At 40.4% G+C, this 17477-nt stretch overlaps 2 protein-coding genes across 4 annotated transcripts in view; one reads left to right on the forward strand and one right to left on the reverse strand.

Moving 5' to 3' along the window:
• LOC134670345 (uncharacterized) overlaps positions 1-17477 on the forward strand; it is a 70115-nt gene that overhangs the window by 22877 nt on the left and 29761 nt on the right. The window lies entirely within an intron of this gene.
• On the reverse strand, positions 6064-8031 carry LOC134670321 (uncharacterized). The gene is made up of 2 exons (XM_063528077.1): positions 6687-8031; positions 6064-6166 (listed from the first exon to the last, which is right to left on the reverse strand). The coding sequence occupies exons 1-2, from the start codon at positions 7869-7871 to the stop codon at positions 6086-6088; spliced, it is 1266 nt and encodes a 421-aa protein (XP_063384147.1). The 5' UTR covers positions 7872-8031; the 3' UTR covers positions 6064-6085.

The following is a 17477-nucleotide window of genomic DNA, read 5'->3' on the forward strand; positions in this document are numbered from 1 at the left end:
ACTTGAACTATTTGCAAAAAAGGTATTAAATTAAAAAACATAAAAACTAATTCAAGCATTTTTTAAAATCATCCCCCAAGGTGGTGAGAAAGGGGTTGAAAGTTTGTATGAAGATCAGATATTTTGTGAGTGCGGAACTTGAATCTTTGTATAAGGGCATAGGCACCTATTATGAGAATACAAGAAAAGTAATTTCAGCAACCAACATCAAAATTCACTTGACTTAAAACTTCATACAACTTGCTAAAAAAGAAAGTACTTAATTTCAACATTGCTTGGATATGAAAATTATAGATAAGATAAGATAAGATAAAAGATAAAAAATAGTTTATTCAAGTAGGAATATTACAATGCGCTTATGAACGTCAAATAAACCTTTACCGGCTCCAACCGTACACCTCTGCCCCGAGAAGATTTAAATCCCCCCTCAATTGGAGGAGGGTATCCCAATATGGGACCGGCAACAAACTCGGCGGGACACATCTTTTCAAAACATTATTACATCTTATAATTAACATGCATTACGAGTAATTAAGAAAAATACAATTTAAATTACTATAGAATTCATGCAATTATACTCAGTGAGTACATAACTTTATAGAATTTGATATAAAAAATAAACATATATGTACATGAAATCACAAATACGTAGCTCTTTCAGAAAACATATCAAATCTTACAAAAGGAAAAGAAAATAAAATCAATAAAAGAAATGAGAATACATATTATATGAATCCGACTGATTGTTATGAGATGCTATCATACAATTTGATGTGCTTTCTTACCTGAGCTGAGTCACCTTTAACTCTACACATAATACAATGTTTTTAATTGCTACTTGTTATTACAGTTTCTGGTTTGGACCATGCATGTTTGTCTGTCAAGTAGTCCTCGACTCTGTAATAAGCCTTCAACATCAATGACTTTTTTAAGTAATTCTTAAGAGCTGGAAAGGGTAATCTTAAAGCATCCTCAGGTAACTTGTTATAAAAATGAATGCATTGCCCAACGAATGACTTCTGTACTTTACGAGTACTTTCTGTATAGTACTAAAGATGTAAAATGTTGAAGATAAGATTCCACGCAGACGAAGTCGCGGGCAACAGCTAGTACAACATAAAATTACCATACAAACAATGTCAACTTGCCTAATAAATAAATTGAATAACACAATTATATAAAACTAGCTGTTGCCCGCGACTTCGTCCGCGTGGAATCTTATCTTCAACATTTTACATCTTTAGTACTATACAGAAAGTACTCGTAAAGTACAGAAGTCATTCGTTGGGCAATGCATTCATTTTTATAACAAGTTACCTGAGGATGCTTTAAGATTACCCTTTCCAGCTCTTAAGAATTACTTAAAAAAGTCATTGATGTTGAAGGCTTATTACAGAGTCGAGGACTACTTGACAGACAAACATGCATGGTCCAAACCAGAAACTGTAATAACAAGTAGCAATTAAAAACATTGTATTATGTGTAGAGTTAAAGGTGACTCAGCTCAGGTAAGAAAGCACATCAAATTGTATGATAGCATCTCATAACAATCAGTCGGATTCATATAATATGTATTCTCATTTCTTTTATTGATTTTATTTTCTTTTCCTTTTGTAAGATTTGATATGTTTTCTGAAAGAGCTACGTATTTGTGATTTCATGTACATATATGTTTATTTTTTATATCAAATTCTATAAAGTTATGTACTCACTGAGTATAATTGCATGAATTCTATAGTAATTTAAATTGTATTTTTCTTAATTACTCGTAATGCATGTTAATTATAAGATGTAATAATGTTTTGAAAAGATGTGTCCCGCCGAGTTTGTTGCCGGTCCCATATTGGGATACCCTCCTCCAATTGAGGGGGGATTTAAATCTTCTCGGGGCAGAGGTGTACGGTTGGAGCCGGTAAAGGTTTATTTGACGTTCATAAGCGCATTGTAATATTCCTACTTGAATAAACTATTTTTTATCTTTTATCTTATCTTATCTTATCTATAATTTTCATATCCAAGCAATGTTGAAATTAAGTACTTTCTTTTTTAGCAAGTTGTATGAAGTTTTAAGTCAAGTGAATTTTGATGTTGGTTGCTGAAATTACTTTTCTTGTATTCTCATAATAGGTGCCTATGCCCTTATACAAAGATTCAAGTTCCGCACTCACAAAATATCTGATCTTCATACAAACTTTCAACCCCTTTCTCACCACCTTGGGGGATGATTTTAAAAAATGCTTGAATTAGTTTTTATGTTTTTTAATTTAATACCTTTTTTGCAAATAGTTCAAGTTCCTAGCTTAAAATTAAATTTACACCCCAAGACGAACTTTCATCCCCTTTTTAACCCCCTTAGGGGTTGAATTTCCAAAAACGTTGCACTTTTTTTTTGTAATCGGCTATTATGTCTTTCTAAGAAGTTTCAAGAAAACCATTTGTATTGGAATCAAACTTTGAACCCCATTTTAACCCTGTTAGGGGATGAATTTTACAAATCGCTTAAATCACTTTTATTGTCTTCTAATAATATCCCTAAATACAAAGATTCAAGTCCCACACTCGAAAAAATGTTTGATATCCATACAAACTTTCAACCCCTTTTTCAACACTTTAAGGGATGAATTTACAAAAACGCTGAAATTAGTTTTCTTGTATTTTAATGATATATCTTTTAACGAAGTTTCAAATTCCTAGCTCAAAAGAAAACTTAAACCCCATACAAACTTTTATCCCCTTTTTAACCCTGTTAGGGGATGAATTTTACAAAACACTAAAATTACTTTTATTGTCTTCTAATAATATCCCCAAATACAAAGATTCAAGTCCCGCGCTCGAAAAAAAATTTGATATCCATACAAACTTTCAACCCCTTTTTCACCACCTTGGGGGATGAATTTTCTAAAACGCTGAAATAAGTTTTCTTGTATTTGAATTTGATACTGTTTTACAAAGTTTCAAGTTCCTAGCTTAAAATAAAATTTTCACCCGAAGACGAACTTTCATCCCCTTTTTAACCCCCTTAGGGGTTGAATTTCCAAAAATGTTGCAATTACTTTTTTTGTGATCAGCTATTATGCCTTTCTAAGAAGTTTCAAAGCATTTGTAATGGATTCATATTTTCAACCCTGTCTACGTCACAAGGCGGTTAGCCCGGACTCCCGTGGTCGCGTTCCGATACTTCTCTTTCCTTTGGTGCTCGTTGCTGGTGAGGAGCGCCTCCACCGCTCCGGTGTGACGCCTCGCGTGGTCCGGTAGGAGCTAGGCCTTCCAAAGCCTGCTGTGATGCCGCTGAGGACCCTGGCCGCTCCGGCCTGGGTGGTTCGGGTAGGTGTGGCGATGAAAAGAAACTCAATGTTTCACATGCACGTATATTTTACGTTAATCTACACTTATTCGTTCGTACACTGACGCCTGATGCGTGACAATCGTGACACGACAACTACTATTCTTAGAAAATAACTATACTGAAAACACACGCGGCGTGGTCAATGGCTGCGGCCAAGTCTAGCTTCAAACCCGGCAGGAATGCAACCTACGTGCGTTCGCTACAACGCTCCGAATCGTCTTGGTCCGGAAATAGAATCCATCGATATGAAGTTTTACCATAATGAATGTAGTGACATACCATTTAAGTTACGCTTGAGCCTCTAGGAAATTGGCCTACGATTATTGCACACGGCACATGTGAAAGGTGCTTGCACTTGGCGTAAACATTCCTGCGGGGGGGAGGCCAGAGTTGAGCTGATACCTTGAAGCACAATGGATTAGCTAGTCTAACTTACAGCACTATCAAACATTGACCACAGCAAAGTGGTGACATGAAAGAACAAGTAACCAACTAAATACTTATAAAGAAACAGTACCTAGTACAGTTGCAATTAGAAATCAGTGAGTCATCTTGATATAAATAAATTCAATTTAAACAGTAGGTACCATAAGTTGTTAACATGTGACAATACCAAAACATAACTTATAAATTAATACAGTTAAGTACACTCTACTGGTAATTTACACAATTTGACAACGGGCCGGATTAAGTCGCCGCCCTGAGTTTTTAATTTAACTGATCGTACAATATCATCTGCACCTTTAAATAATTGAATCACTCTACCTCTACGCCAGTGGAGAGGGGGTGCAGTTTCATCCTTGATTAATACTAAATCATTTAAAGCCATGTTAGGAACATGATTGTACCATTTGAGTCTGGTTTGCAAATTATTAAGGTAAGTAATATGCCATTTAGCCCAAAAGTTTTGTGAAATCTTTTGTAAAGACTGGAAATGTGATAAACATGCTACATTAGTGTCTTTCCACGGGTACTCAGGTACCGATAGCAATGGTTGCCCTATAAGAAAGTGGCCCGGAGTGAGTACTTCCAAGTCACATGGGTCCTCGGATAAAGGAACCAGAGGCCGTGAGTTAAGCACCGATTCTACTTTGGTAAATACGGTTGAAAGACCCTCGAAGGTCAGTATGCGGTCCCCTAACTCACGCTTGAGTAGGTTCTTACTACTCTTGACTGCGGCTTCTACCAAGCCTGACATGTGAGGGGCACCAGGAGGATTGAACTCCCAGCGGACACCTTGGCGACGAAATTCCTCCTGGAGGACAATTTCGTTGTCAAGTAAGAACTGACTAACCTCCTTGAGGTATGAGCTAGCACCTTTGAAATTTGTACCTTGATCGCTCCTGACTAAGGCGGGCAGCCCTCGTCGACTGACAAACCGTGTGAACGCCGCAATGAAGGCCTCGGTGCTCAGCGACGAGACGAGTTCAAGATGTACGGCTTTCGTTCCTAAACATACGAAAACACACAGATAAGCTTTGAGTGATTTAGCATTTCTGAGGTGACTACTTTTGACCCAGTAGGGACCGGCAAAATCGGTTGCTACTCCTGAAAAGGCACGAGCCGCCGTGACTCGGTCCGCTGGCAAATCTGCCATAAACGGGGCCTGCGTTGAAGCGTTGAATCTGAAACACGACATACAGCTATTGATTACGCGGGATACCACACGTCGCGCCGACGGGATCCAGTAACGTTGCCGGAGTATATTGATGAGTGCGCTCGTTGAAGCGTGACAATAGGTACGGTGATAATGCTGCATCAACATTTGAGTCCATTTATGGTCTTTAGGTAGAAGGTATGGGTGCTTAGCATCGTAACGTAAGCATGAATGCCGCAGTCGCCCTCCGACGCGAATGAAGTGATTCTCATCTACGAAAACGCTGAGTTTTTGAAGTGACTTGCAAACAATCTTGCCTCCTTTCAATAACACGATTTCATCTCTGTAAGCATCCAGTTGAACGTACTTAATCCAGTGGTTCATTGCCTCACGATTTTCGTCGATCGTTAGCGTAGGGCGAACGTTCCGTTGCGCTTTCGGCAAACGAACGTTCTTACAAAATCGCAATACGTATGACGTCACATTGATAAGCTTGTTGAACGAACTGACTCGTGATAACAGAAACTCCTCCCATGACTTCTCGGCCGGCGTAATGTGATGTAACTGTTTGAATCCGGGTAAATCTGGTGACATGGTGACCGGCATCGTCGGCCACTGTGACTCATTCGTCATTAACCATTCTGGGTTCCACCAAAGATGAAACCCGATGAGGTCCTTCGCCGTAGCCCCCCGCGATGCGACATCGGCAGGGTTCGACTCCGATCTGACATACCTCCATGTCATAGGTCGGGTTGACTGTTGAATATCTTGAACACGGTTACCTTCAAAAGTCTGTAGCACATGAGGCTTTGTGTTCAACCAACATAGCACAATTCTGGAATCTGACCAAGCATTTATGCTGTCAATCTGAACTGATTCCTCGTATGCCGCTGCGACGTGGTTTAATAACTTATAAACCAGGTGAGCTGCATTTAACTCGCTCTTCGGAATGGTTTGTTTGACTCTCCTTGACGCTACGCGAGTCTTAGCTATCACTAACCGTACTAGTACATTCCCTGACGCGTCCTCAGTCCGGAGGTACACGCAGGCTCCGTAGCCGAGCTCCGACGCATCTCCAAAGCCGTGGAGGGAGTGTGACACCGCACCGGGCAGAGTGACGCACCGCGGAATCTGTAGCTGACTCAAGTGATGTAGATCTTGAATGAGTTCATTCCATTGAAGGTCTTGAGTATGGGACAGTGGCTCATCCCACTGTAATCCATCTGTGAACAGTGATTGTAAAAACAGTTTGAATCTAAATATGATTGGTGCGCAATAGCCACACGGGTCATACAGTCTAGCTATGGTACTCAATATGCTACGTTTCGTCGTTGGTTGGCCCAACGGTATGTTGAGTTGATACGACATGGAATCTGACATGGGGTTCCACTGTATCCCTAATACCTTTATGAAACTCTTGTCGTCAGTGTCAAACTGACGAGGCATCTCACAATGCTCCTGCGGAAGATCCTGTAATAATTCTCTGCGGTTAGACGACCATTTGCGTAACTCATATCCAGCGCTCCGCATGAGTTCTATGAGTTCTGATTTGAGTTCTTGGGCCTCGGTGAGTGAATCAGCCCCAGTGAGGATGTCGTCAACATATACATCTCTGCGCATGATATGAGCAGCCGGTGAGTCTGGATGCTGGGCTTCCCAGTCATCAGCTAATCGAAGTAAGGTCCTTATCGCGATGAAAGGACTGGAGCGTAGTCCGTATGTATTGGTATTTAACTCATATACCTGTACATCCTGCGACGGATCCTCGCGCCACAGAATCAGCTGATAGCGCCTATCGCTGGGGTGTATCCACGTTTGCCGGAACATCATTCTGATGTCGGTCGTGAAGACAACTTGATGACGTCTGAAATTTAACAATATTTGAGTGATATCATTTTGAAGCGGTTTGCCTGAGTGAAGGCATTGATTGAGCGATACTCCGGTGCTTGAGTTAGCTGCAGCGTTATATACGACGCGGATCTTTTCGGATCCCTTTTTGAAAATTCCGTGGTGGGGTATTACATAGTGTTCGCTCTCGAAATTAAAGTCTGATTTGGACATATGACCAAGTGCCTCATAGTCCCTCATGAATTCCTTATATTTTTCAGCAAATACTGGATTTTTGGCCAGCCTGGCCTCCAACGAAATCAGTCTACGCATGGCTAGAGCCCTAGACTCGCCCAGCTTGGGTCGGTCTGCCCGCAGCGGCAACCGCACCATGAATTGGCCATTATCTAAACGTTGAGTAGTGGAGGTATACAACCTTTCACATTCGAGGTGTTCTGGGTGTTGCGGCCGCTCCTCGGGGGGCTGCTCCACTCTCCAAAACCTTTCTAGGACGTCCTCGAGCCGAGTAGCATGGATGCCGTAGTCCTCTACTGATGTCCCGGCGGTCGGTGTTGTTAATGATGATGGGTAATTCCAAGTTGCCCCCATCAGCACGTGACCGAAGCAGGTGCCGTACGCCTCAACACCTGGAATGTTAGTGAGTATCTTTGAACCAGTGTATATATAATTGAGCACATCCGTTCCTAGAATGATGTCCACATCCTGCGATTTATCCAAGGCAGGGTCAGCTAATTCAAGTTTTGATGAATCCAAATGAGTCCTGATCTCAGTATCATAATAAGGTATGTTTCCCGTAACCCTGTACATGACTGTAGCTACTACACTGATGATAGGCACTGTTTTCCCGCGTGGTTTGAATACAAGCTTAGCAATCGTGCCTGGCACATTTACCTTTATGTCACCTACTCCAAAAATATTATTCCCAGTAAACTGTTGGTGTACTTTGAATCTTTCTACAAATGATTTCTTCACTACGGAGCACCCCGCTCCCGAGTCAAGCAAAGCCCTAGCTTTAACATAAGACCCATTGCCTGATCTGACCATGATCACAGCTGTAGGAGAGACACGAATTGGCGCCATTCGTAGTCTTTCCTCCGGTGCACCAACAGTGGCCTGATCTCATTGTTCAGGCTCAGGACTGCTCCGAGTCCCGAAGCGCAATGAGTGGAATGACTGCTGCGCCGCTTGAACACGCGCGCCTACCTTAGCCCTCGGTATATGACCGGTGGGAATCAGCTGAGCCGGCTGAAGCGCACTATGAGGTGACCCTGTCTCCCTCCTTTGGGGTTGGTCTGGTACTGACGGCTTGGGAGACTGCGGCTTCGCAGCCCTCGGCGGAGATGTAGTCCGTCGCTGGGGAGACGGCCACCGCTCCGGCAGCGTGACTGCTCTCGACGTGCTTGGCGTGGCAAGCGGCATGACCCTTACCCGATGGACAGCTGCTTCAACTGCCATGGGTGGGGCTCTCCCCGCTGCACCACCATCGCACAGCAGTGAGTTGTGTGCGGACGACTCACACTGTGCGCACCAGTTGCGCTGCATGCACTCGCGTGCATAGTGACTGCGCAGGCATCTGAAGCATGCGCCTGACTTCCTAGCCCAGGTCTTCCGCTCCGAAATCGCCAGGTTAAGGAACTTCGGGCATTTGTACAAGCTGTGCTGGTCACTCGAGCAGTATGAGCAAAGAACAGGGGGTGAATTCACCTGATTGGTTTCTTGTTCGATGGCGAAGACCCTCGCTGGCGGTCCCGGTTTCCTGGTAGCTTGACCCGACGGCCCCGCTCTTCCTCGTGCAGGTGCGGAACCACGCTGCGCAGTTGGTTGCTCCACCGCTGCTGGCGAGACCGCTTGCTGAACCCGGCACTGCTCCTCCAACAGCGCCAGTAGCTGCGTGAGAGTGGGCAACACCTCCGGATTGCCACCGTACCTCTCCTCGTATAAGGTCTTGATTCTGTTCGGTAGTTTCTGCAAAATTATAAAAACCAATAAGTATGACCACTCCGTGATTGGCTGCTTGAGCTTCTCAAGCGCCTGGACTGACTCCCGGAGCGGGTCATAGAAAGCTGAGCGTGACCCTGCACTCCAGTGCGCCACTGAAGGCAGGTTCATGATTCGGCTAATGAATGTATCCAACAGCAGCCTGTTATTCTGATACCGAGCCCGCAATAACTGTAAAGCTACCGCGTAGTTGGGTCCGTCCATCGGAAGGTGCTGTATAATGGACAGCGCCTCCCCTTGCAACGACGACCGAAGATAGTAATGTTTCTCCGCGTCGGAGATGTCCCTACTATTGACTAACGACATAAAGAGATCATAGAAGGAGAGCCACTCTGGCAGGTTGCCACTGAAGGTGGGCAGCTGCACAGAGGGCAATTTGACTTTACCTGCCTGTCCACGGGGTGTGTGTGACTGGCCAGCCTCTCCAGCCGACGCCTCGTCTAGCTGGATCAGCAGCCGGTTAACCTCGCTGAAGCACTCCTGGTATTGAAGTCGTTCCTCCTCCTCGAGCTCACCTTCGTAGGCCAGCAGTGACTCGTGGGCCTTGACGTACTCAGTATAAATAAGATCAAAGTGCCGCTTCGCCACCGACGCGGCCATGCTGTCAGGTCGTGATGTGACCGTGCCAGCATAGTCGGTCAACATTTGGTACTTGGTGCGCAGCTGCACCTTGATTGACTTTAACGACATGACGTGAATTTACTTTACGATTAATGAAAGACACTAATTTGTGACACTATTCGACTAACAGTTTACAAGTTAGGTGGCTTTGGCTTTACCTTAAAGTTGGATTTTATATTGACGATAACCTATAGTGTATACAACATTATTTGCGGTATTTGACGTCTGTCACTCACAACAGCAATACTACGTAAAATGTCTTGCACATCGAAATCACAAAGGAAAACAAATGCACTACGAACGTTTACGTTCTACGTCTTTTTTTTTTTAATTTTAGGGTTGGCCGGACACCATCGTTATGAATCGGTAGTAGTCTAAGTAAGTCGATATGAATTTTTCATTTTTCTTTTAATAAAAGTAAGGAAAAGGTGGATAATTAACTGTAAACATGGATATATTTATCGTCACCTAACAGACAACAAATTTGACACATAAATAACATAAATAAACTTTAAAATAGATCCCCAGTTAGTTTAGATTTTGACGATGGGTGCGACCTACTCGGTCGGTGTATTAAATGCATTTACCTTGCGGGAAAACCATATAATTCTAGCTTTATTTAAATCTCAAATAAAAATTCATTATACGTCACAATTCGATACCTCAGTCTACGTGCCATCCAATCGTAATCGCTTGCTGTGACAATCGATTTGGGTTAGTTACATCTCTATATACGTCAGTCACAATGTGTCAAATAACGCAAATAATATTGCATACAGTATAATTAATCTATTGGCGACACTTGACGTTGACAGATAATTCTAACCTAAATGTCCCAAACTGACGTTTGCCGCGAACCGGAAATGTCCTTATGCTAAAGATGGCCGCACTCCGCACTGTACGGTCCCCGTCCGTTGCCTACGCAAGAAAATGGCGGCCGACGCCTTCCCTTTTATTACGATTTGATTTGATTTTTTCGCACTATGCCCAACCGCACCGGGCTCCGTTTCCACTGAATTTAACGGCAAAAATGAATAATGCTGACACGATGAGTACTTGAAGCGATGATTACGCTACCAATGCGATGTACCGCTGCGGTGCTCGCGTTGATGACGATGGCTTTCAATAATATCGTGCTGTAATTCCTCCCCTCTGATGGGAACACCAAAAATGTCTACGTCACAAGGCGGTTAGCCCGGACTCCCGTGGTCGCGTTCCGATACTTCTCTTTCCTTTGGTGCTCGTTGCTGGTGAGGAGCGCCTCCACCGCTCCGGTGTGACGCCTCGCGTGGTCCGGTAGGAGCTAGGCCTTCCAAAGCCTGCTGTGATGCCGCTGAGGACCCTGGCCGCTCCGGCCTGGGTGGTTCGGGTAGGTGTGGCGATGAAAAGAAACTCAATGTTTCACATGCACGTATATTTTACGTTAATCTACACTTATTCGTTCGTACACTGACGCCTGATGCGTGACAATCGTGACACGACAACTACTATTCTTAGAAAATAACTATACTGAAAACACACGCGGCGTGGTCAATGGCTGCGGCCAAGTCTAGCTTCAAACCCGGCAGGAATGCAACCTACGTGCGTTCGCTACAACGCTCCGAATCGTCTTGGTCCGGAAATAGAATCCATCGATATGAAGTTTTACCATAATGAATGTAGTGACATACCATTTAAGTTACGCTTGAGCCTCTAGGAAATTGGCCTACGATTATTGCACACGGCACATGTGAAAGGTGCTTGCACTTGGCGTAAACAAACCCCTTTTTAACCCAGTTAGGGGATGAATTTTACAAAAAGCTGAAATTACTTTTCCTGTCTTCTAATAATATCCTTAAATGCAAAGATTAAAGTCCCACACTCGAAAAAATGTTTGATGTCCATACAAACTTTCAACCCCTTTTTCACCACCTTGGGGGATGAATTTTCTAAAACGCTGGAATTAGTTTTCTTGTATTTTAATAATATATCTTTTTACGAAGTTTCAAATTCCTAGCTTAAAAGAAAACTTTACCCCCGTACAAACTTTCATCCCCTTTTTAACCCCCTTAGGGGATAAATTTTGAAAAATCCTTTCTTAGTGGACCCCTAGACTGTATAAGGAATCTAGTTGCCAAATTTGGACATTCTAGTCCCAGCGGTTTGGGCTGTGCGTTGATTTAAGTCAGTCAGTCAGTCAGTCAGGTCTTTCACGTTTATATATTTAGATTAAATTAAATTACACCAACTTACAATTGAATAAATGTGAAATTAGAATTGATACAAATTATGTCAAATAACGGAAGAGCAAATATTGAATTACGTCATGTATGTCAACTTGACATCATTTTGGTCGCACTTTTGATATGGGACAGTGATTCGGTTAAATTGTGTTTTTTGAAAAACTAATTATAGCCAGCATTCAATGAATGTAGTATGATACCTGTGGATATGGTGCTTTACGCACACTAGTGTCCAATCCCCTCCCCCTGACGCAACCCCCCTTTTAGCATGAAATATGTCACGGTTGTACAGGCAATCTTGTAAAATGAAAGAATTTAATTCAGTAACATTTCGTACCTTATCGCAACGATAATCAATACGAAAGTCGCTAGACCCCGTATACTATGATACTGAATTATGATAATGGTACTGAATTTAAATTTCTTGACATTCTAGATCTGTGATTTACACAAATGGTAAGAGTGTGCAGTGTACAGAAAAATTTCAAAAATGAGGTCATGATCCGAATGGTAGTATTCATACTGAATGCTGATTCATTACGTAGTGATTATATGCTCTTTGGATTCATTCACCGGTCCAGTCTCCGAGCGGGACATAAATAACGTAATTAACGCTGTCTCGCTTACACTTTGATACTTTAAAAATACATACACAGTCTCTTTACAACAAAACACTATAAATCCGGCCAAACAATACGACCCACTCGCTATAACGAGGGCCTAATGGCCCATTTACATTATACAACTTTCTTGTACAAGAAACGACAATTATTGCATACAAGCCTTGCCTTTCAAAAATTGTATTCAATAATTGAACCATAGTGTTTACACATGAGCAATTATCAAAAATTTGCATACAATTATTGATTGCAATCATTGCCTGGAAATAATTGCTATACTGTATGCAATATTATTTGCGTTATTTGACACATTGTGACTGACGTATATAGAGATGTAACTAACCCAAATCGATTGTCACAGCAAGCGATTACGATTGGATGGCACGTAGACTGAGGTATCGAATTGTGACGTATAATGAATTTTTATTTGAGATTTAAATAAAGCTAGAATTATATGGTTTTCCCGCAAGGTAAATGCATTTAATACACCGACCGAGTAGGTCGCACCCATCGTCAAAATCTAAACTAACTGGGGATCTATTTTAAAGTTTATTTATGTTATTTATGTGTCAAATTTGTTGTCTGTTAGGTGACGATAAATATATCCATGTTTACAGTTAATTATCCACCTTTTCCTTACTTTTATTAAAAGAAAAATGAAAAATTCATATCGACTTACTTAGACTACTACCGATTCATAACGATGGTGTCCGGCCAACCCTAAAATTAAAAAAAAAAAGACGTAGAACGTAAACGTTCGTAGTGCATTTGTTTTCCTTTGTGATTTCGATGTGCAAGACATTTTACGTAGTATTGCTGTTGTGAGTGACAGACGTCAAATACCGCAAATAATGTTGTATACACTATACCCTACTTTGTTTACATTCATGACATTATTGCGCGGAAATAATTGCATGCAAGTCTTGATAAGTCTACTAAACCTTGTAATTGTACAATAAATGACGTATTGCTGCAATTATTGCATGTATTTGCCACCGCAAATTTTCATTGAATATTGAACGTTGGTTGTGTTTGTGATTTTTTGTAATTTTCTGTTGTGAGTTGTGAATATGAGCAAAAACGTATTTAAATTTGGTTCTTGGGATATGATAAAATTTATAGAAATATACAGAAATCACGAATGTTTGTGGGACACGGAAAACATTAATTATAAAAATCGAGAGGCCCGTGATGCTGCACTAAAATTATTTTCCATCGAATTTGGGACTGAAGATTTTGGTTCCAAAGAAATTATCAACAAAATTAAAAACATAAGAACACAAGTACTGATGTTTATAAACCAAAACTTCGGAAGCAAGAGAAACTACATCAAATTTGGTATGTACCTACGTCTTTTTGTTTTTAACTATTATAAGGTGAGACCGTTTGTAATTGTATGTACTTTTTTTTTGTAAACAGAAAGTGATTATTCTATTGTATTATGACACAATATTTTCGAAAAATAATGTTTTTTCCATAATGCGGTTAGGGGTCATCCATTCATTACGTCACACGTTTAGGGGGTTGGGAGGGGGTCAAGAAAATGTGACATGTTGTGACATGGGGGAGGGGGAGGCACAAACATTGTGACGTCATTTTAACTTCATCACTATTCATCAGTAACCGAAAATTAATTTATATTTTTTTATTCTCTGTACATTTAAATAATGAGGTTTTGGAGGTGGGTAATTTTCGTTCCTAATTGGTTTTATGCTATAAAATTACTAATATTACTTTTACCAAAAATATTTTTTTTATTAAAAAAATAATGCCGAGTTAGTATTGCCGATTTCATTGAAAACAAAATTGCCTAAAATGTGACGTCACACCAGGTGGGGAGGAATTTGTAAAATGTGACCAAGTGTGACAAGGAGAGGGGGAGGGGTCAAAAAACCTAGAAATTCGTGTGACGTAATTAATGGATGTCAAATATTTTGTTATACATAAGGCACAAACGTATTAATTATATTCAAACGTATAAATAACGTACCTTCATTATCAAAGTAATTACAATAAATATTTTAATGATGAATTACTTATCGTGGAACTAATACCCAGGAATTGGTTTTATTAATGTCAAATATTTGGTATACATATGGCACAAACGTATTTTCAACCGACGACTTAGTAGTACAGTCAGCATCAATAGTAGCTTGGCAAAACTTTACTTTACAGTTTTATTTTTAAATACATACATTTAAAATATAGCCGTGTTTTGCCATGGTAAAAAGGTACTTATTGTACACTCAGGTACTCTAAATAATTGAAATAAATTGGGCGGCAATTCTGGCATGCAATTAACTATTGGTCTCTGTTTACACCTACGCCAGTATTGTATTTTATGTTGCTTTCAATATTCAAGAATATCACGTTAGGTTTAGACTGAGCAATATTTTATTGCCTCAATTTTATTGTATGGAAAGTGCAAGAAAGTTGTATAATGTAAATGGGCCTTAATAAATACGGAACAGTAAACGCGGATATTAACTTTTTCATAAAGTGGGTAAATTTGTGAGGATGCCCGTTTAACTGCCTCTCATTTACTGCAATATTTTACTGTGGACAGAAGGACTTATCCCACGCGGAAAGTACAGATGATTTACCCTGTAGATGGAGCACGACGAATTAAAGTACCTATGATACACTCGAGAGCAATAGTTTTGGTTCACTAGCATTTACTTAAAATATAGGTCTGTAAAGATATTAACGGGCTCACACGAGACGACGCCCAGGATCGCGCAAAGTGGAAGAAAGCAAGTAGGAAAGCGGACCCTGGCAAAGGCCGGGATAACGCTAGGTAGAAGAAGATAGGTCTGTAAAGATATTATTAATCTCGAAATATAATAAAGCTGGCGTATTTAAATAAATTGACAATACAAAAATAAGCAGATTGCATACATAATATTTACAATTTTCTAAATATCTCATCATCATCATCATCTCAGCCATAAGACGTCCACTGCTGAACATAGGCCTCCCCTTTTTTTGGGGGGTGAATGCCATAATCGCCACGCTTGGCAGGCGGGTTGGCGATCGCAGTCGAGTACACCGCATTTGAGGGACGCTGCTGCCCGTCCACCGGTGGTCTTGGACGTGGTTTAAGGACATACCCGGGTCCTGGACGTAGTTTAAGCTAAATATCTAAAATTAAATAAATTGCCTACAATTGACCTCCTAATAAATTGTAGCTTGCTAAAAACGCCATTCAATGATGCATTAAGTTTCGCAATGCAAATGCTTTGCAAATGTACATGTCCGCCATCTTGGAATACAAAAGTGTATTTTCAAGATATGTATCTATGAAAATTTTATTTATCTCACAAAGGATACATGAATCTATGAAAATATAATCTATGACAATACTACACGTCCTGCGAGTTTATTGCGGATTCCGGCGGACAGTCCGTCCGGACAAAGGCGGCATAGGGTAACAGCACCAGTGGCCAGCCAGGGACCAGTGGTCAGCCTTTTGAGTCGTTTATTGGTCATAAATATCTGGTATATTCGTTTAAACAAATCGCGATTACTCAAATAGGAGCTTTGATTCCTTATTGGTTAATACGTCACACGACAGGTGTGGTGAGGGAACGGGGGGAAGAAATATACTCGTTCATACAGGTGCTGTTTGTCGAAGAGTGCAAAAGTGTCATGTCCGCCATATTTTTTTCTGCACGTGGTGTTCTCTTAACAGGCAAGAAAAACTATGTTTTAATGTTATAAGTTATTATTTTTGTTAATGATTGGATTGATTATTAGTTTATCTATTAAATTGGATTACGTTTTGATGAAAATAACAATATTTCACTTATAAATTGAGGGGGCTGGCCACTGGATAACACTTTTTTCCAAAAAATCCAGTGTTCAGCCCCCCACGGCTGACCTTTGGGTTATTCGTTTATTTTATTATTTTCGAGCCAATGCGACCGTTAGGACCGTTAAATTTACATTTTCAAATTTAGTTTAGCATGCCCTAGTCAATTTTAAGTAAAATCCAGTAGTCAGCCGCATTTGAAATTACGTTATAATGCGGCTGACCACTGGAACTTCTTCACTTCAGTTCGCGGATCCAATACTCAGCCATGGACTTTGCTTGGTACATCGCCGCCAAAAATAAGTCCACATTTTTAAACCCTATCTAATTGAAATAAGGTTCAAAAGTGTATACATATTTATGACGTTAACTATACATAACTATTTATCACTTTGCTTTTTCCTGGTAGGTATAAGACTTTGTTTATTAATGATAATTAGATCTGCATAGAATCGTTTCATTATTTTTTACCGAATAGGTTCTTCCTCCTCGCGTTATCCCGGCATTTTTGCCACGGCTCATGGGAGCCTGGGGTCCGCTTGACAACTTTTTTAGTTAAGTACATAACTAACAAATTTCGTGTCATAAGAATTGTATGTACTAATAAAAAAAAAAGATATACAAAAAATAATAATGATAATCATATTGTTGGTTATGATATAAATATAAGTGATTTTGATCAAATCATTATGAATATTATAAAGGCTGAGTACTGGGTACACAGAGGCTGCTTACTGGATTTTGGAGGCTGACTACTGGAGAAAAGTGCCACTTTTTGTTTAAACTAAATTAGAGATATTATAAAGAGGATTGTTATTTTTTTAAATATTTTGTTTTAAAATTATGATAAACAATTGATCTAACTATGTCATTTGTTTAATTTTCCGAGTAATCCTGTAGAAATGCCGAACGTTCAAACTTAAAAAAGTCGTTATAAGGCTGACTACTGGTGCCTTTACCCTACCTAGTATGTCACTTACGAATGTGGAGGGAATGTGAGCTTTTGTGGACAGACCAGGGACAGACCTACTGATGGAAAGTCCAGCGAAACGCAAAAGTGGCAATATGTAATAGGTATAAACAACTATAATATTTTTCACCACACCAGCTCGGAAAGGCTTACTTTGCACTTCAAAAACTGATAGCAAAGTTGCATTTTATTCACATGTGAGGCAAAGTAATCAAATGCAAATTTTGAGTTATTTTCTTATGTTTTCTGGTAGAATTGACTTTTAAATGATAATTTTGGTTGATGAATATTTAATATCATTTATTTGGATTTGATTTGGTTTGATTTTGTTTGATATTTTACATTTAATATGTGCTTCGGGTTGGTGTGGTGAAAAATTTTGTGTTTCACTCGGGGGAAAATTTTGTTTAACCCTCGTGCTTTGAAACCCTCGCAACGCTCAAG

Source organism: Cydia fagiglandana, chromosome 13 (assembly GCF_963556715.1).
Source record: "Cydia fagiglandana chromosome 13, ilCydFagi1.1, whole genome shotgun sequence".
Classification (NCBI taxonomy): Eukaryota; Metazoa; Arthropoda; class Insecta; order Lepidoptera; family Tortricidae; genus Cydia; species Cydia fagiglandana.

Bases quoted from the DNA above. Each gene is read 5' to 3' on its own strand.
- LOC134670321 (XM_063528077.1), bottom strand. From the start codon at position 7,871: ATGGCGCCAATTCGTGTCTCTCCTACAGCTGTGATCATGGTCAGATCA. The intron at 6,167-6,686 runs GTATATGAGTTA...CACTGTTCACAG, and splicing joins ATCCGTCGCAGGATGTACAG to ATGGATTACAGTGGGATGAG.